This window comes from Annulohypoxylon truncatum, assembly GCF_022578515.1.
Source record: "Annulohypoxylon truncatum strain CBS 140777 unplaced genomic scaffold F4807scaffold_36, whole genome shotgun sequence".
Lineage (NCBI taxonomy): Eukaryota > Fungi > Ascomycota > Sordariomycetes > Xylariales > Hypoxylaceae > Annulohypoxylon > Annulohypoxylon truncatum.
This window is the reverse complement of record NW_025953822.1, coordinates 73,700-98,332: the sequence shown is the minus strand read 5'-3', so window position 1 is coordinate 98,332 and position 24,633 is coordinate 73,700. Positions and strand designations below refer to the sequence as shown.

The window sequence follows — 24,633 nt, the reverse complement described above, 5'->3', positions numbered from 1 at the left end:
TACTTAGATGTTCACATTTTGAACAGCTGATGCAACGCTATTCAATTAATAGGTACCTACCTGATACTAGATGGCTACCTGTAGGTACGAGTGTTTTTCAACAAAATATCCTAGATATAGGATATCAGTAACCCTTAAGTAGGAACCAAGAGTTCGTACTCTGAATTTACGCAGGTAATATTGAAATTATTAGGAGAGGTAATTATCAAGTAGGAAATACAAGGGCCAATCAGTTGTAAATTATGATGTTTAACATCTTGTTCGTCATTCGTCTCGAGGATACCTTGATATATCCGTATGAAGCTATCTTGAACAGGTATTGGGGTATCGGGACATTTTATATGTCCGAAACATATGCCGTCAAAATAGTGTCACGCTAAATCAACTATAGAGCCCCGGGTATAGAATCCTGAAGGGCTCGCAGGGAGAGTGATGGTGTTACCGAGTAAACTAAAAATACTTGGGTCATATAGCGTGGTGCAAAATACCGGCAAATAATACCCCATAATATAGGTAATCATATGGGGAAGCAAAACATCATTAGGAAATGGGGGAGAATGAACGATGTCAACTACATTGTGAAGCCTGACTTGAAGAGCTGAGTTAAATGAAATACAAGTTTATCGGGATTTATTTAAAAAGAAACGCAATTAAAAGAGGATGGGCGGAAGAAACTAAGAAGAAGGCGTCTAGAGTCGTTTGTAAAGATGATTCTAATCGGGAACATTGAATTATAACCCACGAGAACAATCTAAGAGGGAATCCTCGACTTGAATAATTCTTCTACAACTATCACAGGCATAATAATTAAATGTAAATAGCATTTTGGGTATTCAGCAATATACTATAGACCCCATAAAAAAGGGGGCGAAAGAACGCCGTCGAGCGCCACGGCGGAAAAGAAGTTGAGGGAATCATGCCCAACAAAATAACACACCTTTAAAACCATACGCACAATATACGCCGCCCGAAGGAGCCAACGCCGTAAGTACAGTTTCCATTGCTTCCATCTCGAACCGTTCCGTAATCTCATAGCTTGAGTACGTATTCAGACGCGGCCTCGCGCCCTACCTCTGCCCCTACCCCTTCCTCTCCCTCTTGCACCTCCCCGACCGCCGCGTGTTGCCGTGTAACGAGGTTTAGCCGGAACATCGCCGTCGCTGTCGTCATCGCTCCCCGAGTCTTCCGGAACACTATCGTCCGAGAAATCCAGCCTGACGACTGTCGGGCCGCCCGACCTCCTAACAGGCCGCGGCTGTGGCGGAACATCACGTTCTGGCGTGGGACTAGGCGAAGACGAATCCTCGATCTCCACAACAGCAGGCTCGAAATTATCGTCCACCAGCTCTGGGCGACCGTTCTTGGGAGTTGGCCTAGCAGGTTCCTCAACGACGTTAGATTCGGGTATGGGTTTATCTTTTTTGGCCTGTGCAGCCGTAGTCGTAGGAGTTCCTTTGGCCGATGTCGTAGCGGGGCTTCCCGTTGCAGTATCTCTTGGCCGGCGTTGTCCTATCTTGAACTTCTTACCCCTTAGAGCCGCTCGTTCTCTCATGGACATGAAGCGTGTGTCCGGAGGCGGTTCTAGGTCGACGGGGTTTGGTGTTATAGGTGATTGTTGTGCGCGGGATCGTCTTGGAGGTCGACCTCGTCTTTTTAAGGGCTCTTCGCGAGGTAGTGTCGCTGAGGTGGCTGTAGTTGGTCGCGAGTCCTCTACGTCCCGATTTGCCTCAGCCAACTCTCGCTCCTCTCGCTCTAGTTGAGCTTCAAGTTCCTCTACGCTAACCTCGTTCTCATTCTGAGTAACATTAGGAGTATCGGTGGCCGCGGGAGCATTGTGAGCGTCAGATACACCAGCATCTACCATAGTGATGTCTTCATTCTCGGCGCCGTTAATTGTAGATTTCCCTGGGCGTCCCGGTGGGCGACCACGTTTCTTACCTGTAGATGGAACTGAGGACGGGGTGACGGCTGTTCCAATGGAGCTTCGGGGTGGCCGTCCTCGCCTTTTGGCTCCAGGCTGCGGGGTACTTTTAGCAGTCGCCGAGCTTTCTCCCTCGTGTACTGGAAGCTGCGTCAAGGCCCTCATTGCGTCGGCTGCCAAATCCACAGGGTTTATTTCCTCTTCTGGGGCGTTATCCTCGTTTTCTGATTCGAGGTTTCTCAGAGCTCTAATAAGGACACGATCATCTGGATCCTCAGCGGGCTCTTCTGCATCCACGTATGACACCATCGGTTTTGCGTGTCGTAAGGTAGGCCGCAAGGGATCAGCAGGGAGACGCGGCCTTATCTTTTTAGGCGGGGGAACAGACACAGGGGTTCCTTCAGCTACTTCAGATTGCGCTTCTGCGCCCTCAATAACTGGCTGTTCGCTGTGGTCGTTCGGAGCGGTCACTCTCGTTGGCGTAGAAATGCCATTGCCACTGCCAAGAGAACCAAGTAATGCCGGATCTAAGTTGACGAGTTGATCAATATTTCCAGTCCTAGGTTTCTTGCGCGGCTGGCTTCTGGGACCCCTAAAATCGGGATCGTCGTTTATCTCAAGCCTTGCCTTTCTCTTGGCTAGTCGAAGGGTCTTCTTGACAAAGTCGGATATTTCCGGCTCATTATTGAGAACATCGGCAGTAGGCATTTGGAATGATTCAAACAAAATCTTGTCTGCACTCTCATCTTGATCGTAGAATCCTAATCCCATCATACGTTCGCGGCTGACTCCAGGTACTGATGGATCACCATACTGAGATGGATCTGGGTAAGATGAGTCTCCTTCACCATTCTGAATACCGGACATGTCAGCGTCCACAAAATGATTTTCTGGTTGATTCTCATGGTCCGGTACATCAGCAGCTGGTGCATGGCCATTTCCAGGCTCATTGACAGCAACAGCGTTGGCAAGCTGTAGGACTGCACGATCTTCATCCCCATAACCATTAATGGCTGAATCTTGGAGAGCCGTGTCCATGTCATGAGGGGCATCGTCCGCGGCTTCCAATGACGCTAATGGATCATTGGCTTTTGCAGCATCTGCCTGCTGCTTCAATCGTTGCATGCGCCTCGTATCTTTGCTCCGATTCTCTTCCCCGGCAGCTTTCAGCCAGCTCAGGTTGTGTTGTCGGAAGTCAACGATTGATTCGACGCTACGATCATCTGCGATCGGACGCGTATCATGGCCAAGGAGCGTACTCTTTGGAACGTATGGAACTGTGCTACCACCCTGTCTACACGTCCCACAATTGCAGATATTGAGACACTTGGGACACTGCCAGTGCTCTATCTCCATAGCTGTTTGAGGCATCATATCAAATGCTCTCCATAAAACGCCATAGCAGTACGCATTTTGGCAGGTTGTGCAAAAATTCAGCTTATACGTGTAGTCTTTGTGGCAACATACGTGACAACGATATACGTCGCCTTTCTTAGCTTTTCGTCTCGATCGCGACTTTTTCTTGACGCGGCCCTCATCATCAACTTCGGGTTCGGACTCTTCAGCTTGAGGCTCCGGTGGTTTCGTGATATCGTTCCAAGGTCTCCTTCGAAGTTGCTCTTGCGCAATTTGCGCCACCGATTTCTTGCCTGTTTTCTTCCGCGCAATTTCGATGGGTTGAGGAGATAAATTGATATCAACATAACCATCTTGTTGTATCACCATGGCCCTCCACGTCTCATGTTTCTCAATGAGATCGGACCATTTCCACTGCTCGCACCATTGAAGGCCAGAGATACAGACGCACGAGCGACCCATAGCATAACATTCCATACAAATGTCGTAAGTGTCCTCATCCCCATTAATTAGTGTGCGCACACAGCATTTGCAAGTTAGGAAGCGATTGAAGATGTTGGATCGACAATATGAGCACGTAATGTTCGAGTCAAACGGGATGAACTCAACATTGTTCTGCTTGTAACCAAACATCTCGTCAACGAGTATCTCAGTGAAGAGACCAAATAAGTGTTTGAAGTCATGAGCCATTTGTCTTATGCGTGCCGAATTTTGCATTAACTCTTGGCCGAGACCTAACCATCCCACTTCGGCATTCTCCTCAGACGCCTGAAGTTCCTTGTAGTATTTTTCTAGAGTATAGTAAATGATGGCCTTGTTTTTGTACTGCTCATCTCGGCACACTAGTCGCGCCTTTGGTAAGGCCTCATGAAGGGCCAAGTCGAGAGTTTCAACTGTAGTCCTATTCCATGCGACTTTCATAGTCCTCGTTCCACGATTCCAAACCTGATGAGGCGCCAGGGGAGGTATCAGAATGAAATCGCCAACCTTTTGCTCGACGACGTAGACGGGGAAATTGGCTTTCTTCCAAGCATTGATTTGCGCGAAATGTTTCTCGATCTCGATGTCATGGCCGAGCATGGAGAGGAAATACTCTCTAATGACTTCGCGATCCTTCGTCTCGGTCATAAACCAGATAGAGCTGCCAGGTTTCTCTCCATGCCTATCTCCAGAAGCTTCGACCATAATGTTCTGACCCAAGCTCGCACACATCTCTCGATGCGCAGGGGTGTACGTGCCTTCATGCCCGATATAGCACATGAGATTCTGCGCACGCATTTCCTCCGGAAGGCTACTCATTAGATCACCCGCCACAGCAGGTGTCTTCTCTGGTGCGCCAAAGATGTCGTCGTTTCGAGCGTCTGCGCCTGGGTTCTCGCTGATGTTGTCGTTCATATAAAAAACGTTCGGGGGGATGACTTTCTTTAGATGATCGTACCACTCGGGAGGGCAATCTATGTCTTTCAAGTAAAGGCGCTGTCGCCTCTCATCACGGTAATTAGTAGGGGTCCATTGCTTGGTCAGCTGTCGCATGGATCGCAAGTAATGACCCGTGGTCATTGGGATATCGGCTTGTGCACCTATGTCGCGAACATTTTCCTCTGCCAATACATATGAGTATATGTGAACGCACTTCGCAATAGGGGTAGGACTTACGTTTCTTGTCGTATGTTTTCTCCAGCCATGCTGCGCTGAATAGATCATCTGGAAGAACCTTATTCCATCCTTCTATGACCAACGGTCGACCCCCCTCGATGACATGTAACTGAACTAGCTTCTCAAAGCCGGAGGGACCGAGGCGCCTAATTTGGGTAGTAGAGATGCGCACGACCCAGTCGAAGTTTGGAGTGCGATCGACGAGTGCGTGGAGGTCGAGATCTGGAGGTATGGGATCGAATTTGGCTTGGGGATGTAATGCGGTCGGCATCTTAGCAACGTATTACAATCCTAGAAGTAACGTTGTGGAAGTTGAGTTGCAGATTGAAATCGTCCATCGATAGTTAACAGCCGACAGCGGGGTTCGTGAAGATGGCGACGATTGCCTCTAGACGCGCCTCTACGTAGTTCGCGTTGAAGACAGTATCAGTTGGTGATGACTCAATCTATCCGGTGTTTGGGTACTTATTACGAAGAAGAATTCGAATGCCGACATTATTAACTTTATTAACTTGCTTGGGACTGAGCTGAGAAATTGTGACGAAAAATTAATTCACAGCTGTGACAAAAAAGAAAATGCGATGACGGGAACCGCGCCAGGAAAGAGCTATGGCAATAACTGACAGACGACAATTAAAGATACTTAGGTACAAGTCTACTACATTTACCCCACTATATCTACCCCACCAATGCCGTTGGAGCTAGAAAGCTCCGGCTAGGATGGATCCCGGCAGCTCGGATTTGAGCTTACATAAAATTGATTTTTTGATAATGACTTTAGAACAATTTCTCGAAAACGACTTTGAGCAAGCCATTGTTTCTAACTGGGGAGATGTAGCTGAGGGTTTCAGGTGACAGGTTAAATTCCGGATTCGAGAGGTAAACGCTCATTTCTCGCCATTATTCATATACATGAGGTACTAGTGACTTCACTCAAAAACCAACACCATGGATTTCTTGAGCAGTATCGAGAAATTCAGTCCTGAAGATTCGTATACCACAATCATGTGCTATGTCCAATTGGATTAGTTAACTCCAGAAAACTTAATATGGCATATAAGTTATCTTAAGAGACCGCTTTATATTATCCCCTTTTCCATTAGTTGTTACCCAAAGCTCGAAACCTCAGAGACTCAGCTGGCTAATTAAGTCTCAGAAGTCTATAACGATACCGGGCACAATGCCTCGGCTCAATGCCGCTACTGGCACGAAGTGCCTACTATCTCGTGGCTCGACACTGCTAAACTCATGGCGACTATCAAGCCAATCTCGCAATATCTCTAGAGGCATCTCCATCTCACACCATCCCCAAAGGCTGCTACCAACCACAACAGCCCTCAGCCTCCCCAATCCAAGACACATAATCCCAGCTCCCTCGCACTCACCATCACACCCGCCAAACCGGCAAACCCACACCATCGACTCCCCATCCTCCCCCTCCGTAGCAGCGCCCTACTCACCCCCCACATCCGGCATCCTCTCCCACCTGCCCAAATCCTGGGTGCCCTACGGGGAGCTAATCCGCATCGACAAGCCGACGGGAACATACTACCTGTTCTTCCCCTGCCTCTTCTCCACGCTCATGGCCGCGCCCCTCGCCGTCCCAGCAGCACCCCCTCTCTCCGTCCTCGGCACCACGGCCCTCTTCTTCGCCGGCGCGCTGATCATGCGCGGCGCCGGGTGCTCCATCAACGACCTCTGGGACCGGCACCTCGACAAACACGTGCGCCGCACACAACACCGGCCCCTCGCGCGCGGCGCCCTAACGCCCTTCGCCGCGCTCGCGTACACCGGCGCGCAGCTACTCGCCGGGTTGGGCGTACTCCTGCAGTTTCCCTTGCCATGCCTATTCTACGGCGTGCCGAGCCTTATCTTCGTCGCCTGTTACCCGCTCGCCAAGCGCGTGACGTACTACCCGCAGTTCGTTTTGGGGCTGACCTTCTCCTGGGGCGCCGTCATGGGTTTTCCGGCTTTAGGCGTCGATCTTTTGGCCAATAGCTCGGCGATGAGCGCCGCCGCGCTGCTGTACGCGAGTAATGTGGCCTGGACCGTGCTGTACGATATGATTTACGCGCACATGGATATCAAGGACGATGCGAAGGCGGGCATCAAGAGTATTGCGCTCAAACACGATGCTGATACGAAGAAAGTTCTGACGGGGCTGGCTGTTGTTCAGATCGGTCTCCTCGGAGCGGCGGGCATGGCGGCGGGCGCGGGCCCGGCTTTCTTCGTCGGTAGTTGCGGAGGTGCCGCGCTGGCTTTGGGATGGATGATAACGAGGGTAAACTTGAAGAGCGTCAAGGATTGTTGGTGGTGGTTCGTTAATGGATGTTGGATTACTGGTGGTGCGATCAGCCTCGGACTTGGGGTTGATTACCTGCTGAGATACGCCGAAGACGACAAGGAAGAAGGGAAAATAGAGAGTTGAAAGTGTACTGGTGAGTCTGTACATATATACTAGACTCTGGCATAGGCATCCGGATCATAGATAAAAGCTGGCTGGGAAAACTGTAGATTATAACGTCCGCTTAGGTATAGAACTACGGGTTGAGCATATCACAATCACAAAACATCTGAAAGATATCAAATTTTGCTTTGGCGACTTACGATCTCTATTCGTGGATCTCGTCTACCTGTGAATGAGTATCAAGGCCCGAACCTCTGATGCCGTGATGAAACAAAGCAAGCCGTATCGACTCCGCATGCCCAATGAACCTTCTCTCGTTGCACGTTTTACTCCATTTCCTTCGTCCCCGGCCGACCGCTTACGAGCGGGGCTTCTCCTTCTTCTCCTTCCATAGGGCCAATAGACCGACACCGGAGACCTTGACGACCTTGAATCGCACACCGGGAATATCACCCTTGGCCTTGCCCTTGCGACCGAAACCAGCGAGCAGGACTTCGTCGTTCTCGTCTACGAAGTTCAAGCAACCGTCGTTGGGGACTGTAGTGAGATCGTGTTAGCCAATTTCGTCCTTCTTTTTTTTTTTTTCTTTTTCCTCTCGAATTCCTTTCCCCGTGGCTAGAATAAATGTAGAAAACAATCAAGGTATTCGTACCGAAAGCAGTAACCTTCTTGCCGTTCTTGATGAGTTGTACACGGACACACTTTCGGATAGCGGAGTTGGGCTGCTTGGCTTCGACACCGACCTTCTCGAGGACGATGCCCTTGGCGTGGGAGGAACCACCGAACGGCGAGGACTTGAATGCGGTACCGAGAGCGCGCTTCTTGTATCCGAGATCCGCCCACTTCTGCTCCTTTCGGTGCAGTCGTAGCTTTCTGGCTGCGTTGAGACCACGAGGCTTTCCTTTACCCATGATGGCTGTAGAGGGGTTGCGCAGTCAGTAGGTGATCGAATGAGAGGAATATGGTATTGATTTTTATTTTATATTTTTCGAATGGAGCGCAGTCGATTGAATGATGGTAGGTTGATCGTCGATCGTGAAAGGGTAATTGACTTACCGATGTGTTATGTGGTATCGCTTTGAGATGGGTTGAGTTGAAGGTCTTGCTTGGATGCTTGAATGGAAGTACTAGTGGTTGGTGGATGTAAAGTCTCTCGGTTAATTTTTTTTCACAGGTGCAAAAATGCTTAAGGGTTTCCTCGCCCTAGTTCGATACTGGTCAGACTGGTCTGAGCGGCCATTTGGTGGCCCCATTATTGTGGAGAATTAGCACAACCAAACCTTAACCCACTCCGGTGGCTGAGCCGCATTTAAGTGTGGCTTATACCTCGGGACAAGACTCAATCGCGCTTTTCGCAGTTTCCAACACGTCGATCTATTCATCAACAGGTCATATTTATACTCTATTCATCAATCACGGCATCTTTCTCCCTGGGTACCCTTTCTTCGCGGAAGCTACGGATATTTAAAGAAGTCTACTTTTTCACTTCGAACCGTACCGTTTTCTATTACACATCAAGATGTAGCGATGGATCTTCCCAAATTAACACCGAGCAAATCCAAAGCTCGCGACCCTCCTCGCCTCTTCCTGCATCCCTCGCCAGCAGCCTCGCATGTCTCCCTCTCAGGTATGATGGCCGCGGCGCCCGCCGCGCCGCCCGCATCGGCCTCGGCCTCGAACGTGCGCGAGAACGCGAGCGCCAGCGCCGCCGCATCCACGACGCAGCAATCGCAGGCAGCGCCGTCCCTGGCGCGGACGAGCTCGCTGCTGGGCCCGCGCAACCGCGCCGCCGTCTCGCGGCTGCAGACCGCGGACTCCGCCCGCACCGCCGATAGGACCGACGCCCTGTGGGCCGAGATGCAGGCGACGCTGGAAGAGGTCGAGCTGTCGGCGAGCGGCGGCACGCACGTCTTCGGCCCGGAGCACGACCGCAAGCTGGCCGAGCTGCGCGCGGCACAGGTCAGGCTGGCGCAGGCGTGGGCGCGCGGCGAGGCTGAGGACGCGATTGAGACGACGGCGACGGCGACGACGACGAAGAATGAGGCGACGAACCTGAAGGGCGCTTTGGGCGAGATGGGCGTATCTGCTGCTGCCGGGACGGGTCTGAGCACGACGATATCGGCTAACGCTGGAAAGGCGGTAGGCACGGCGGCGGAGGGAACGGAAGGTGGAAAGAGCACGGTTGGAACCGGAAGCGTACCACGACCTGGCAGCAGCGGAACGGGCCGCGAGCGACTAGGCGCCAAGCTTGAGGAGGAGACGGAGAGGGATATACTTCTCGCGAGAAATAGAAGAGAAGCGAATGATCGCTACTTCTCGAAGATAGATCAGGGAGTTAGGGATGTTGTCGAGAAACTGGAGGAGGTAGCTATTGCCATGAAGGCCGTTGAGGAGGAAACACGGAATATTTGGGGCGACAGCGCCATGCCCGACAATCTGCGAGTCTGACGAGGGTTATCCTTTACAATCGCATGCATCGTGTATTATCAGCGGTCTCGCGCATTGGTTGGCTACGGTATTATAATGGTCACTAGGGAATGGCTTCACATGGTCATAGAGAAGGCGTTGGTAGATGAAGGGACATATGAAAATGGCCTGAAGAGGCTGCTAACACACCCTGCAGCGACCTGATGATAGTCACCGCTTGGTGGTTGGGGAATGAGTGGCTCATATACAGGTGGCCAGACCCGAGTACTGGTCCTCATAAAACGCTCCTCAACGTCCGTCCAACTCCTGAGCCAAATACCGATTGTTCATAACATAAGTGGTCTTCATAACTCGTTCATTCCATGCGCATACTCCTCGGCCCCCCGAAATACCGTTGTTATCCAATATCGGGGTAGCCTTTCTGCGCTATGGAGACGGACAGGTCCTGCACGTGTTGGTCTTGGAAGCAAACCGAGATCAACTCGAACCTGTCCAACCCCGAATGTCACGCTGACGTGATTAGGCCTTGCGACATTTGCTAGGTCCACGAGTTAATAGCTGTCTATATACAGTGCTGGGACTTTAAGACTTACCCTCGCCTCCGCAGGGGTGGAGACAGTAGCCACAACGGCCATGACGATAGCCACAACGATGGAGAAGGCCTGCATCTTGACGGCTATTAAGGGTGTGTAGTTGTTGTAGAGTGGGTTGTTTGATGGATGATGTCTAAGGCAAAGATGCCCTTGGATCTTTCAAAAACCAGTCATAGACGTTCGAGAGGGTCTTGGGCTTCTTATAGACCTCTCTACATACTCCCTACCTTCTTCCGTCCACTCCGGCCTCCAATTCACACATGCAAAAAGTCTACCGGCCTCCGAGCACGGCTAGGTTATAATTGAGGTTGGAGGTTGAATTCTTGTTCTTTCATTGGCTAGAAATCTCACATCCCACTAAATTTGGGGGTTGGTTGGGTCTCATCCCAGCCTCTAATCTCTCACCGCCAGGCTGTCGCCTTGAAATTCGGAATTGCATCGAAGGAACTACGCCTTAAATCTCATGAACCACGATCCTTTTAGGCATAGGACACCAGTGGACACGTACCAAATGGGACCAACAATTCTTCCCCGGGTCGCGAAAGCCTTAGCACTGCCCAACAAGCGGACACTAGGTACTCCCCAAATGTACGGTTCGGTACGGCGGGTCTGATAGCGAGATTTGATGTCTTGGCAAAGCTCACCGCACGGATGTTGGCGTACCTATTGCCAACGCACGATCACACATGTCCTTGAAACCATGTCTTAAATACTTTACAAATGAATCTCCATTTGGCAGGCAAGTCGATTTGAGAGAACGATTTGGAACAAGCAAACTCTACCTTATGATTACGAAAACATGTGCTATCGTATCAGACGGGTGTATCATCATTCAAGTCAATATCTATCATCTCTAGGTATCTAATGTGATACGTAGACCGCCCTCATCCTCTGTTCACCGTCTGGTCAATAACCCTGCAGGATACATGTGTAGAGCTTATCCTTCTACTTAGGCATTACATTCATTCGATCTCATCCCGAATACGGAATGGTATGAACGAATGTTACTAGTGAATGGGTAGATCAACCAGCGGTCCATTTCCTAATTCAAGGTACTCTCAGTCACTTCATCTACGTCGTATTCATAAACTTCGGATGTCTGGCTGCCTGGTCAACCGTCAACATATTCGTCAGCAAGCTAATAGTCTTAATCTGATGACGACAGGCGTTCGTCTACTGAGCTACAATGAACCAAATTTCGATAGCTCATTCAGGTCCTCTTCCTACTTAGCCACTTTTTCGTCCGGGGTAAACTTCCAATAATCAGAAGTCATGTGAATGAAAGTTTTCGTCTCAGCCAGACAGTTTGGTTGACACTAACAACCTACCTACTAGTTAACCTAAGTTTCACCTGGTCACCATTGCATCTAATGTCTACAGATTCGTAGAGAACGACATGTATAATTATTCGACGACTAATAAACCCAACCCGATTCTCGCCCCCAAGGTCGACTGGCGGAGCTTATACACTTAATGACGAAACGAATAGCCACAACCACCACGCCTAAACCTCTACCAACCTAGCCCTCCTATGGCATACCGGGAAGCTTGTCGAGCCCTATCATATTAATCAGCATCTACCTAGATCTCGCTGAGATAAAAAAAAAATTCCTTAAGAACTTACATCCGTCCGTCTCCTCGTCGATCGTGGTCTCGATCTTGCACTGGTTGGCGGTGGTCATGGCCTGCTTAGTAATAGAACCGCAGCCGTCGTAGAAGCACTCGGACTTGTCCATCGCGCGCTGCAGCGCGTCGTCCTTCCAGCCGAACATGTAGTCGGCGTGCGTGCCGTACCCGCTGCCCTCGAAGCTCCAGACGAACGGGTTCGGCGCGCCCGACGGCCACATGCTGTTGAACTTGGTCGTGTCCCACGTCGTCTCGAACGTGACTTGGGGTACGCGGACGCTGTTGTTGTTGAAGTTAGTATATACATACTTCGTTAAGGGAAAAAGGAGAAGCTGCCTACGGATGAGATGCCGGACACGGAGGCGCGTTGTTGAAGTAGTCAGAGTCGACCGTGTTGTACATGTGAGACTGGTGGTCCGGGCTGTCTAGGTTCTTGCCGTCCCAACACGCGGGGAAGTGGTGCGAGGTAAAGATCCCGCCCGAGCATGGGGCGTCAGGGAAATCGGACCGCAGAGGACCTCGGCTGCCTCCCGTCATGCATTGGTAGTTGAGGCCGATGTGCGATCGGCTCGTGGCGGTCGGGCTGCCGACGGTCATTCGGAACCCCTGCGTAGTTTTAGAATTGTGAACGGTGCTAGGATAGAAGATTCAGTGATATTACCGCTGGGAAAGCTGTGATCTTTTGCTGCGCAAGATTGTCCCTGCTCAGGTCGAACTGGGTGTAGTAGACGGTAAGTCCACCCTGAGCGCCGTTCGAACCTCCTAGCAGGGGCTGGACGGGAACCACTGGTACGCGGTGGTAGGAGCCGTTGGTCGGGTGCTTGAAATATAAGTGAGCAGTCCAGTAGTTGGAAAAGTCCTCCGACATTTGGCAAGTGGTGCAGGAAGCCCTGGCACCGACGTCACCGGTCATGGTAGCGTTGAAGGCATTTCCACCGACGATATGGTGGACGTGGGCGGAAGGGCTCTCGCCAGGCTGTACGACAGGATCAAGGCGTTGGATTGTCAGCGTCGAGCACGGAAAGCGGAGTCCGGCGTAGACGGGCGCGATGAGCGCGGTAGCGGTGAACAACTTCATCTTCGAGGCAAGGCTCTCTCCTCGACAATATTATCAATAGAGCAATAAGGGGTTGGAGATCTGGAAAGGGGAAAGAGACGCGAGTCTGGATCTATAGAGCTATTTGACTCATTTCAAATTATCATAAGCCTCCTATAAGCGAGAGACCTCAAATCAGATAGCGGAGGGCGATGAATGGAAGGCTAGATGGTGTAGGTCTGGTACCAATCATCTCACGTCTAGACCACACCTTAGAAGGCATATTATCCGGTGATATGGCAATCTCATATATTTTTAGGTATGACCGACTGACAGCTTCTCGGCAAATGCCCCTGCTAGGTGTTTATTGGCTTTAAAAAGTGCCGCGAGCCAGGCACACGGACTGCATCCCATCATCATATATTATAAGTCTGCGAGCAAGGCAATCGCGTACATGCCATTGGGCGTGGTTAAATTGGGCGAGACTTGACGCAGATCCATAGTTTGGTACAGATCGGGGAAGCACCACCGTCGACCACATCCGCACGCGCTTCGTCCTTATCTAACGCGTGATGAGCGACTACCGCCGCTGTTACCCCGGTCAGTAAGGGAGGGCGGCCGAGGATTATCATGATCCGCTTTTGCCGGTCCTGGAGGGCGAGTCGCCCGATTCTGATACCCCTATTAAGCTACCGCGGCCCTCATTGGTAAACAAAAATTGAAATTGTTGATTGGGCCCAGCGGAGTAAATAAACTTCGACGAGAGAAGGAGATTGGGAGCCCTCCGTTGACCTTTGACGTACCAATGAGTAAGGGATGACTCAAGAAGGCTGAGGAATTCTGTATTTGCCGATAATGCAGAATGCTGCCGGTCCACTGACAGAGAATCTATTCCCCTTTTCGTTTCGCGATCTCGCTATCTTTATAGAAAACCATTCAAAAAGCGAGCTATGAACCTGTCTATTAAGTAGTATATATGCCTTTCTCTATATCTCCTTCTGGGTTCTCTTATAGGCTCTGGGTCGCATATACATTCGTGCCTGAACAATCCGCAGCCATAACAGAACTCTGCATGACAATGGCAACTATAAATAAATTAGCATCGTGATATAAGTCCGTGGAAAACACTCACGTTATGTGTTGGCAGCCCTCATTGCGTTTGACCATCGTCTGGCACGCTGGACATCGTTTCCATCGCTTTTCGTCAGCAAGCTTGAGAAGTTTATGGAGATTTTCATCGAAGGGGCAGTCTCCGTCATGATATTCTCCTTTGCAAAAGGTACATGTCTTCGCAGAGCATTCGGTACACTTGGCGAGGTTGCCTTTCCACCGGAAGAAAGGGATAAAAGTCGAGCAGGCTGGATTGTGACAGTACGTTCTCTGGGGATCTTTATATTCCCTGGCTTTGGCACGGAAATGACGAATTAACCAGGGACTAAGAAACTTGTTATCTGGGTCAAGGGGAATTTCCTGTCGACAGCACCGCGGTGGAAACAGGGACTCGTTTTCGGTTGCGGTCATAAATAGCTGGCTTAGACATAGCTGACAGTACTCATGTCCACAAGGTGCTCGTGTTAAGTCGATAACGCGCATTGTGTCCATACACGCTGCACATTTTTGCATTTCCTGCATGTGTTGAGACATCTCTCTGAAGGTAAATATAAATGATTTCGATACCTTCTGGTATATTTTTATTTATGAGGGTGGTGGACCGTTCCGTGTATTGATGTTGGAAGTGTTATTTCCGAATGGAGACTAGATGAGGAAGAGACTTCTGTACTGGAAATGGGTTTCAATGTCAGCTTGGATAGGAGGCAGGCATCAAAGCAACAAAAGTATAGGTAAGAATATGTCTAGTTGAATATGTAAGCCTTGGATAGCCTCAACCATAATATACTGATAAAATTTCTCCCAATCACCAGAAACTTGGCCTTGCTCTTCGTAGTAACCCCTGTGTTGTTGAGGGCTATTCCAACCTTTTTATTGCACTTAATCATGAGAAAGCTGATTAAACAATAATCTGATAATGGCTCCATGATTGAGATAAATAATATATTATATGTGATAACTATTAAATGTTACTAGCGTGTCATCCCTTCTGGTAACACGACTCCCTATGGCCCCTTTTTCATTCTAACGTATTGAAGTGTCTATAACAGCCATTACATAAGCAAGTGCTTTATCATAACTCTCATATAAGAATTAAGTTGCTCTTTCCTCAATTCGGAGGATATTGATTGGATCTAGGAAGTTTGGATTGCCAATATGACGAAATGTGATGTAAGTCGCCACAAGTGAATCTTAGATATAACAATTATGCTGCCGTCTTACCAAACATTCCCAACCTTTAACTCGAATCAAGTCAGGCGTAGACTTAAAACGTATCAATAAAGCTACAATAAGTATTGGCACATCAAAGCGAAAACAAGATTCCTCGCTACTAAAACCCGAATGATATTTCGACTCCGCAGAAAAATGGCATCTGGACTCTCAGAGCTCTTTAAAAGTGCGGCGCAAGAGCTTCCACCAATCGAAAGCAACCAATTCGGTGCTAAATTCGACGTCTTTGGAAACTCGCGCCTAGTTCTTATTGGTGACGGAAGGTTAGTGAACTCAACCTATCCACCTATCTGCCGGGACCCAGTGTAACCCCTATTCCGGTCATCATTGGTGAGATGACGTAATATTTTACTGACACTCTATTATAGCCATGGCACATCTGAGTTCTATCGAGCGCGCGCGGCCATCACGAAGCGCTTGATAGAGGAGCACGGGTTCACCCACGTGGCCGTCGAATGCGACTGGCCGGACGCCCGCTCCATCGATCATTACGTGCGCCAGCACTCGCGGCGGTCGAAAGACGTTCCCATCCGCGTCTTCGACCACTTTCCGCGCTGGGTATGAGCTAGTATCCCTTAACAGTCACCACCACGAAACATCTTCTATGCTAACCACGTATCGTAGATGTGGCGAAACACCGAAGTCCAAGAATTCATAGACTGGCTGCGCGATCACAACGCGCGCCTGCCCAAGCACGAGCGCACCTCCTTCAACGGCCTAGACCTCTACAGCATGAGCGCCTCCGTGCGCGCCGTTCTCGAGTATCTCGAGCGCGTGGACCCCTCGCTCGCCAGCGACGCGCGGAAGCGGTACTCATGCCTCGTCCCGTGGCTCAAGGACCCATCCTCATACGGCCTCGCATCCGCACACTCGCGCACCGCAGCCTGCGAGCCAGGCGCCGTCGCAATGCTAACGCAATTACTCGCGGAACGACTAAAACTAGCCTCGCACCCGGACAACGGCGAGGCCTTCCTGGACGCCGAGATGAACGCGCGCGTCGTCCGCGACGCCGAGCGGTACTACCGCGCCATGTACGAGGCCGCCTCCTCGTCGTGGAACGTGCGCGACGCGCACATGTTCGCCGTGCTATCGCGCCTCTTAAAACTGTCCCCCGGCTCCAAGGCCGTGGTATGGGCCCACAACTCGCACCTGGGCGACGCGCGCGCCTCGAGCAACGGCCAGGACCGCGGCGAGTTGAATTTAGGACAGCTGTGCCGGGAGGCCTTTCCCGGCCAGGTCTCCGTGATCGGGTGCGGCACGCACGCGGGCACCGTGGCCGCGGCGCACGAGTGGGACGAGCCGATGCGGGTCATGGACGTCGTGCCCTCGCGCCCGGACAGCTACGAGCGCGCGCTGCACGACACGGGGCTGCCGTCCTTCCTCGTCGACATGCGCCGCCTCGAGACCCCGCCCATGCTGCAGCGCTTCATCGGCGTCATCTACCGCCCCGCCACCGAGCGGTACAGCCACTACATCGAGACCATCCTCTCCGAGCAGTACGACGCCTTCGTGTGGTTCGACCGCACGACCGCCGTCCACGCCTTCGAGACCGCGCAGCCGAAGGAGGCCATTTCCAAGGGGGAGACGTATCCGTTCGGTGTGTGAAGAGCCGGTTGCCTTACCTAGCATTACTGCTGTCAGTTTACCCACATTATATCCCGCTTCACACAATTCCTAAGTAGAAAGAAAGAGAAGGGGGTAGCACACAACATCATTACACAACCAGAATTACCCTTCGAAAGCCGTCGTTTCGGCCGTCTTCAACGTAAAATATCTATAGAACACTGCTACTTAATATACTCATATTCACAGATACAATAACATGTTCGTGGTAAACGAGGATAGCAATGTAAGAGTATTGTTTTGAAGAAGGTTACCCATAGAAACTCCATTGGGATGCATATCAAATTATGGTCTATCAGCACGCTCGAAAAAACAGATTTGCCACCGTTCCAGAAAAATATGATACCGTTCCCATTCCTCCGGGAACCCTCCCTTTTTTCAAGGTTCGTTTGCGTAGCTACCAGATAATAGGAAAAACAACAAAAGCCACTCCGTTGGAAGAAAAAAAAGTTTTTATGTCCAGCTTAAGAAAAAAAAAGGAAAAAAAAAGCAATAACACCAAAGATTCCTCTCCGTGTCTAGTAGCTAGAGGGCGAAGCAATAATGGGTGCAGAGCACGCCAAGGGAGCAGAATCAAGAGCTTCCTTCATGATGGTAGAACCCGCACATCGGAATATGTGGTATTCATCTCTTCAATTTTGTCGGATGGTAAGTCCACATCTAACGACAAGTGTCCGTGTTTGTGTGGATGGACAAGAAACTTAACATCGCTGACATGTTCGTGTCTCGTCCCATCATCGTCTCATCGTGCTCAATCCCATTCGTATCGCCGCTAGACTCCGTCGTCCCAAATTAAGCAATTTTTCATGTTATACACTTTCTCCCGAACAAGAGAGGTGATTAATCCGTCAAGGTAAATAGTTCGGTCGTTAATAAGGTAATGGGTATCGATTTGACGACCTTCAAAGCTTTATATCTAAGCCGAGGCTTCGATCATAAGCCGTATGGATGGGTAGGTGAATATTCTTCAGGCCGGGCCAGAAGCTAAGTGGTTGCGGCTTCCTTGTACGATATGTAGTGGTAGAGCCGAAGGGGCCACAGATAAGCCCTTAAGGTATGCTATTCTGTGTTTAACTGGTTGTCCCAGTTTTATGGATTCCGCAATATGTGCGGGAGGAAGTTAATGATAATAAGGGTCCTGTGGCAGTGGAATGGAGAGATCATGACTAAAGCAATCAATAAAGCCACCTATTGGCTTTGCATGACTACTTTCTTGGCCGTCTCAGTGCTACCGATGCTGGTTTGGGTGTCTCGCCTTCTCGCAGACATTGTCCTGCCTAGCGGCGAGCTAGCATTGTCCTTGACCGGATTCCGCTTTTTAGGTTTCATAACGAGGCCTTCATCGCTGTCGCTTCCATCGTCGTCATCGATAGCTCTCGTGGTCAAAAAAGACGATGTGGCTAAAGCGCGTTGCGGCTGAGGTAGTAATAATGTTTGATAATGCTCATCCTCTTCCAGGGGGAACCCGGAGATGGGTTCTTTGTGGAGAGCCGGTGGGGTCAAAGAATCAGTTGTGTCGATAAGGGAAGGCCGGTCAAGAGAGCCTGGCTTAAGAAGAAATTCTCCCTCGGCATCAGCAGAAATCGAACTAGCACCGCTGAGTAACGCCGGCAGCGACGGATCTGAGCGAAAGATCTGTGAATCCTCGCCGTGTTCTGTCATATCTCCAAGGCTAATAGGACTCGCTGATTCACTTGGGCTAGTCAGCGGAGTCATGATGGTCCCTGTGGATGCCGAAGCCGACGTGGCAGCGGTGCCCGGATCACCCCTGGACAGAGATGGGGGATGATCTAAGGAAAGTTCATCATCGGGCGAAGGAGGGCAAGACATATAGGTAGAACTGCTGCCCCTGCGATGAGATGCGAGTAGCTTTTCACGTTTCGCTTGTTCCTCATCTTCCCGCTGTCGCCGGCGGGCCATCTGTTCATGCGCTCGTGCAAATGATTCGGGCGTGGACGAATTGTACACTCTTGGAGGCGGGGTTCGAGTTTCTATCTGTATAGCCCGGTGAGCTGTCATAGGTCGCTGATCAATTTCGACAGCACCCATATGGGTCTCGTGCATATTCGGGTCTGAACTTGGTTGGCGATGCTGATAAGTGCGAACTGCCCGAGGAGAGAAGAACATAGGAGAAGGTAGGGCTGCTGCCGCATCCTGGAGGGTATGAGACGTTGTGTCTGGAGGATGGACTGAGAGCGGGCGTTTGGGAAGTTCTACATTCCCTGGGGCTACAGCTGTGCTGAGAGCAACTTTCGCCTCGGCGCGTTTGTCGCTATTGCCGAACAATCCGCGATCGACAGATCTCGAACGCGATGAGTCGTCCGTGGATTCTACATCTCTAGCCTTTCGCAAGGAAGCAATCGGGTCATCTCTGATACAAGTTTCGAGCGCGGGAGTGTTCGGGGTTGTCTGCCATTCTTTCTGAGGTGCAAGGGCAAGTATGGCGTTGGTGATTGATCTTGTTCGACCATGACGGTAACTTAAATGTCCCCTGATCGATGATAACGATGCCGATGCCGACGGCGGTCCTGCCAGATCTGATTGCGTGTTAAAATCGCCAACAGAGGAGCTCGCGTTACGTCTAAAATCTCCGCCTACCAAGGTCGAGCCACGTTGTTGGGCGGAATCTGGCCTATCATAGACAGGCGACTCCTGAGGACTCGCAGTAACACTTTGTGATAGGGGATGATCACTCTCTCTGACAGTCGCAAAATAATCGTCAGGCCGTAAACTTTTTCGGCGTGTGTCTCGTACATGCGGTGGCGGTATACTTGGGGGCGTATCTCCCGCGGAGCTAGCAGCGCTACTAGCTGCTCTTCTTCTCGACGGAACTTCCGCCCTTTCGGTACGTGGGTGCATTACTTTTCCGATCGTTTTCTTCACGACTGAACGAGCCCTCTCGAGGAAAGTGAGAGGCACGACGGCACGAGTGATCTCGCGTTCATCGACCTCGATCTTGCGGCCAGAAGTACGGCGTGATGGGTCTGTTTCGTCAATCCATGCGATGATGTTAGGTATCCCTTGAAGAACCCACGGGTGACGCTTCACCTCTCTTAGTCGTATTCTTTTCTCGGGATTCTTAGTCAGCATGCGGCGCAGAAGATCGTAAAGTAGGTCATCAATTTCCTCGTAAGCAAGGACGCTGTCGTCTCGGTACGGTTCGCTGTTGATACGCTTATATAATGACGTCGATTGCGGCGAATGTTGTGGGTCGACGGGTCTTAGTCGGCGGCGTGGTATATACACTTCTTCCTTAGCGATCTTCTGAAACATCTGCCATTCGTCCTCAGCCATAAAAGGAATCCGAGCAAATATCAAACAGTAGAGTGTTACTCCTAAAGACCAGACGTCAATTTGCTCCGAGATCTTTGGTTGTTCGACGCTTAGGTCCGTGTAGCATAACTCTGGCGCAAAGAAAGCCGGTGTGCCGACAGTTTTGGCCAGCTCGAGGTCGTCGTCAAAATCACGAGCTTCGGACTCCGATACGAGCTCATCCTGTTCGCCTTCGCGAATTGGCCGACCAAAGTAAGAGACTCCGAAGTCAGAGATCTTCACTCTGTGATCTCTAGTCCATAAGAGATTAGCAGGCTTGATGTCACGATGGACTACGCCTTCATAGTGCAAGTACTCTAAGCCGAGCACGGTGTCCCGGAACGTGGCACGAGCATCGTCGATGGTGAAGCAAGGAACGTAGGAAAAGTCGTCGGCGAAGGGGTCGTGAGGTTGTGGATTACAATCAACCGACGACATATGGGAGATGATCGAGTCGGCCATACTCGGCGATCGACCACGAAACATGGCATCCTCCGGATAAGCACTAGTCAATGTCCTGTCAAGAGCGGAGGAGGATCCAGGTTGGGAGCGCAGGGGCCCAGGAGTCTCTATGACACTCTCAGCGTCCGCGCCAACTGAGGAGACATCATATTCAGATGGAAGGGGAGTGCTGGCCCGGGAACCTGATGGAGCAGATTGGGCGTGTGAACGAGCTGGAGACGTAGCCCTCGACCCAGTCCTTGAAACCGATGACACTGCACGGCCAGATTGAAGGAACCCACTTCCATTTCTTCCTAAAGAGCGCGAGTGGCCCTCCGAGTCGTCGTCATTTGCGGCACCATATTCGATGCTCCAAAAGTCGTCTGGCCCCTTCTGACTCTGCTGCATCTTCGCCCTCTTCACGTCATTAAGAGCCTGACGCCTTTCGAGAAGCTGGATGTAACGCTCTTCCTCATCGGTGCTTAGCTCTCCACGCATCTCTTTCTCAATCCTCCTCCTCTCGATGCTGCAGATGTAGGGCAAGCCCTTCTTCCTCCAGATGACCTCTCCCAATTCTACATGTTCCAAGACCATATAGATCTTCTTGAACTCTGGGTCGTCGATGATTTCGAGCAGAGCGACGACATTGGGGTGGCGAATCTTTTTCAGAATAGCGATCTCTCTTTTGGTTTTGTCTTGGGGGGATGCGGTGACCTTACCCAGACGGCGTTTCTTAGAGAATCTGGGTATGATCTTGATCGCAACATTCTCGCCAGTCTCTAGGTTCCGAGCTAGTTTGACCTTGCCATGAACACCACGACCTAGTTCTTCAATCACTTCGTACTGATTGATGATCTTTCGTCCCGTCATAAGGTCCAGGTCAACAAGGGCTTTGTGCGTCCTACATTCGAGAAAGTTCATTAGTACCGAGCAGACGACGTATGATATGCTTGAATAAAGACAATCGGTGATCAACTTTAGCTTGGCTTTGGCTTAGGTAGGCTATAGTGCTCAACAACACATTCTCTAGGAGCACATAGCATATAGCACGTAGCCGTAGTACTATTCACACGGGGTCACAAGAGCGAGACTTACTCTCGAACTCTATGATTCTGCAATGGGTGCAGGTAGGGACTGGCCATGGTGACCGCCGGCGTAGAGGCATCGGAGGCGGAATGTGCCAGGAAGACATTAGGACGAGGGATCGTAGGACTGAACAGACCCGGGGAGGAAATCGGAGTGCTGCTGGCGGTTCTAGAAGGAACGGAGGGGAAAGCAGGATTATTGGGATCGGTAATGAGGTGAGGAGGGTGAGGGGATTGGGACGGTGGTGGTTGTTGCGTATCCATGGCGGCGGGAGTATTGGCGGGAGTATTTAGGTGGCTTAGGAGGTATTGTAGTCATCATTCCGGGTGAGTGTCGAAGCATGTCGTCGCTTGGCCCTCACGGACAAGAGTAAAGAGTAGGGAAACCGGATCTCAGGCGGCCATTGCTGTGGGTTCGAATTGGATATGATACATAATCGTCCACCGGGTACGGGTACGGATACAGGTACAGGTACACTGAACTAGACGCTGGACGAAAAAGAAGACGACGTCAATCTGGATTTGCACTATGGCGGTGATGCAAAGTGGGATGTGATGTGATGTGGGTTTAGATGATCAAGTCGTCGCCGGTGTCGTCCAAAAAACAAAGTCCAACAAGGAAAAGTGGTAATAAGAAGGAATTAGAATGATTCGTCGCAGAATGGGACGATGATGAATGAACCGGACGATAAACTGCTAGGGAAAGTGGGCAAAAAAAGATAGTGTATTAAGAAAGTTTGGTCTGACTCTCTGGCGTGAGTGGAGAGATTGTTGCAGCAGTCACCACCCGCCCAGCCAGATACCCAGCCCAAAAGTCGTGAAAGCGGCCAATCGTGGAGGGGAAGTCGCTGAGGTATCCACTAATACGCATGATACTACACAGAACGTACCTAGGTAGCTACTTGGCCGAAGCTAAAGACTGTAATCGGATGTCTAAGTGTGTGTCCGTGCTGCACACCACACCAGGATAATGTATCTTTGTACATAGTATAAAGTGGATACCCAACCGGGATCGCTCTGGGATGCGAGGACATGCGAAGACGGTGCAGATTGAAAGTTCTCGCACTGTATTTACTTCATTCTCCATTTCTGTCGGGCACTGACCAACGGGAGCGATTTGCCCCTCATCAGGCCAGCAATAGAACAACATTCATTGAACGACAACACATTCACCTAAGTGGGTTATGACACGCACCGTGGCTTTGAACAACTAAAACAACTAAGATTAAATGTTCATGTATCCTATCGAATATCCTAGAATATCCTATTATTTATATTAAAATTTTAAATCTGCTTAGGTAATTAAGTACTTGCGTAGTTATTATAAGTTTATAATAATGTGTCGCGGATTTAATGGTCTTAAATTTAATCGATTTTAATTTTTTTTATGTAAATATATTATATTAAAATAAAAAATTAAAGGTTTTAAAAAATGTAAATATAATATATTATTAAATTATTAAATAAGTTTAATATAAATTTAATAAATATTTAATAAATATAATTTATTAAATATTTACATTTATTTTTTAATATTTTTTAATATATAAATAAATTATATATATTTAATAAATATATAATTTAAAATTTAAACGGCTTAAAAATAAATATAAAATAATTTAAATAAAAAATATTTAATTATTAATTTTATTTTTATAATTTAATTAAATTATAACGTTTAAATTTTAAATAATTTTAAATTAAAACGTTTAAAAATTTTTATATTATAATAATAATTATTTAATTTTTAATTAAACGTTTAAAATTTTTAAACGTTTAAATATTAAATAATTTAAAATTAATAAATTATTTAAATATAAATTAAATTATTTAATATTTATTTAAATTTATTTAAATTAATTTATTAATTTTAAATATAATTATATATATATATATATATATTAATTATAAATTATATATTATAAATAATTATTTATTTTATAAATTACGTATATTAATAAAATAATAATTAATAATATATTATTTTATTAAATATTCCGAATATAAAATTAAAATATTAATATATTTTTTCGGAATAATATTAATAATTATATAATAAAAAAAAAAAAAAACGGTAATAAAAAATATAAAATATATAAAAAATTAAATAAAATATATTAAAATAAAAAATTTTAAAAATATAAAAAAAAATATTAAAAATAATTTTATATTAAATAAAATTAAAAAAATTAAAAAATAAAACGTATTAAATTAAATATAATATTATTATAAACGTTATTAATAATAATATATATTTTAATTAATTTAAAATAATTCGGTTATAATTATTAATAAATTTATTATTATATTTTAATTATTTAATATTTTTTTAAAAAAAATTATATAAAAGTTTTTTTTTTTTAAAATAAAAAGTTTAATAATTTCTTAATAAATATTAATAATATCGTTTACGTTAATAATAAATTTTTCGGTTATTATAATAATAATTAAAAGTTTAATTAAAAAATTTTTACGGTTAAAAATTTTTATTATTAAAATTATAATTATAAATATATATAACGATCCGGAATTTATTATATAATTAAAATTAATAACATTAAATTATTTATAAATTATAATTTACGTGTAAATTAAATTTAATAATTAATATTAATTTAATTTAAGTTTAAACGTTTTTATTATATAAAAAAAATATAAAAATAAATTAATCCGAAAATATTTTATAAATAAAAATATAATTTAATTAAATTTTATAATTATTACGATAAATAATATATTAACTTTATTAAAAAATAATTTAATAAAAATTAAATTTTATATTAATATTATAATATAAACGTTATATATTT

The 24,633-nt window shown here is 47.8% G+C and overlaps 7 protein-coding genes across 7 annotated transcripts; 3 read left to right on the top strand and 4 right to left on the bottom strand.

The window, feature by feature from the left end:
- Positions 1-787: 787 nt before the first annotated feature.
- Positions 788-5,664, bottom strand: F4807DRAFT_238700 (uncharacterized protein). The gene is made up of 2 exons (XM_047994255.1): positions 4,934-5,664; positions 788-4,878 (listed from the first exon to the last, which is right to left on the bottom strand). Exons 1-2 carry the CDS (start codon positions 5,202-5,204, stop codon positions 1,049-1,051), a joined length of 4,101 nt encoding a protein of 1,366 aa, XP_047850656.1. The 5' UTR covers positions 5,205-5,664; the 3' UTR covers positions 788-1,048.
- A 20-nt stretch (positions 5,665-5,684) lies between these two features.
- F4807DRAFT_440005 (putative para-hydroxybenzoate-polyprenyltransferase Coq2) lies at positions 5,685-7,521 on the top strand. Its single transcript, XM_047999258.1, has 2 exons — positions 5,685-5,812; positions 6,090-7,521. The coding sequence occupies exon 2, from the start codon at positions 6,114-6,116 to the stop codon at positions 7,359-7,361; it is 1,248 nt and encodes a 415-aa protein (XP_047850655.1). The 5' UTR covers positions 5,685-5,812; positions 6,090-6,113; the 3' UTR covers positions 7,362-7,521.
- On the bottom strand, positions 7,522-8,537 carry F4807DRAFT_440003 (40S ribosomal protein S23). Its single transcript, XM_047999257.1, has 2 exons — positions 7,993-8,537; positions 7,522-7,877 (listed from the first exon to the last, which is right to left on the bottom strand). Exons 1-2 carry the CDS (start codon positions 8,249-8,251, stop codon positions 7,699-7,701), a joined length of 438 nt encoding a protein of 145 aa, XP_047850654.1. The 5' UTR covers positions 8,252-8,537; the 3' UTR covers positions 7,522-7,698.
- Positions 8,538-8,695: 158 nt separating this feature from the next.
- F4807DRAFT_238619 (uncharacterized protein) lies at positions 8,696-9,893 on the top strand. The gene has a single exon (XM_047994253.1). It carries the CDS (start codon positions 8,868-8,870, stop codon positions 9,786-9,788), a length of 921 nt encoding a protein of 306 aa, XP_047850653.1. The 5' UTR covers positions 8,696-8,867; the 3' UTR covers positions 9,789-9,893.
- Positions 9,894-11,780: 1,887 nt separating this feature from the next.
- F4807DRAFT_238633 (uncharacterized protein) lies at positions 11,781-13,279 on the bottom strand. The gene is made up of 3 exons (XM_047994254.1): positions 12,648-13,279; positions 12,327-12,592; positions 11,781-12,265 (listed from the first exon to the last, which is right to left on the bottom strand). Exons 1-3 carry the CDS (start codon positions 13,062-13,064, stop codon positions 11,938-11,940), a joined length of 1,011 nt encoding a protein of 336 aa, XP_047850652.1. The 5' UTR covers positions 13,065-13,279; the 3' UTR covers positions 11,781-11,937.
- Positions 13,280-15,497: 2,218 nt separating this feature from the next.
- F4807DRAFT_463896 (putative erythromycin esterase) lies at positions 15,498-16,967 on the top strand (the record flags this gene model as incomplete). The annotated part of the gene is made up of 3 exons (XM_048002040.1): positions 15,498-15,625; positions 15,731-15,920; positions 15,987-16,967. The coding sequence occupies 3 exons, from the start codon at positions 15,498-15,500 to the stop codon at positions 16,965-16,967; spliced, it is 1,299 nt and encodes a 432-aa protein (XP_047850651.1).
- Positions 16,968-17,454: 487 nt separating this feature from the next.
- Positions 17,455-22,687, bottom strand: F4807DRAFT_439963 (kinase-like protein). Its single transcript, XM_047999256.1, has 2 exons — positions 21,834-22,687; positions 17,455-21,639 (listed from the first exon to the last, which is right to left on the bottom strand). The coding sequence occupies exons 1-2, from the start codon at positions 22,085-22,087 to the stop codon at positions 18,174-18,176; spliced, it is 3,720 nt and encodes a 1,239-aa protein (XP_047850650.1). The 5' UTR covers positions 22,088-22,687; the 3' UTR covers positions 17,455-18,173.
- Positions 22,688-24,633: the final 1,946 nt, after the last annotated feature.

Excerpts from the sequence above, each read along its gene's own strand:
- F4807DRAFT_238700 (XM_047994255.1), bottom strand. The coding sequence starts at position 5,204 with ATGCCGACCGCATTACATCCCCAAGCCAAATTCGATCCCATACCTCCA. Across the intron at positions 4,879-4,933 it reads GAAAACATACGACAAGAAAC|AGGAAAATGTTCGCGACATA; the intron begins GTAAGTCCTACC and ends ATGTATTGGCAG.
- F4807DRAFT_440005 (XM_047999258.1), top strand. The coding sequence starts at position 6,114 with ATGCCTCGGCTCAATGCCGCTACTGGCACGAAGTGCCTACTATCTCGT.
- F4807DRAFT_440003 (XM_047999257.1), bottom strand. The coding sequence starts at position 8,251 with ATGGGTAAAGGAAAGCCTCGTGGTCTCAACGCAGCCAGAAAGCTACGA. Across the intron at positions 7,878-7,992 it reads CAAGAAGGTTACTGCTTTCG|TCCCCAACGACGGTTGCTTG; the intron begins GTACGAATACCT and ends ATCTCACTACAG.
- F4807DRAFT_238619 (XM_047994253.1), top strand. The coding sequence starts at position 8,868 with ATGGATCTTCCCAAATTAACACCGAGCAAATCCAAAGCTCGCGACCCT.
- F4807DRAFT_238633 (XM_047994254.1), bottom strand. The coding sequence starts at position 13,064 with ATGAAGTTGTTCACCGCTACCGCGCTCATCGCGCCCGTCTACGCCGGA. Across the intron at positions 12,593-12,647 it reads AGATCACAGCTTTCCCAGCG|GGGTTCCGAATGACCGTCGG; the intron begins GTAATATCACTG and ends AAAACTACGCAG. Across the intron at positions 12,266-12,326 it reads CCGTGTCCGGCATCTCATCC|CGTCCGCGTACCCCAAGTCA; the intron begins GTAGGCAGCTTC and ends CAACAACAACAG.
- F4807DRAFT_439963 (XM_047999256.1), bottom strand. The coding sequence starts at position 22,087 with ATGGATACGCAACAACCACCACCGTCCCAATCCCCTCACCCTCCTCAC. Across the intron at positions 21,640-21,833 it reads CAGAATCATAGAGTTCGAGA|GACGCACAAAGCCCTTGTTG; the intron begins GTAAGTCTCGCT and ends TCTCGAATGTAG.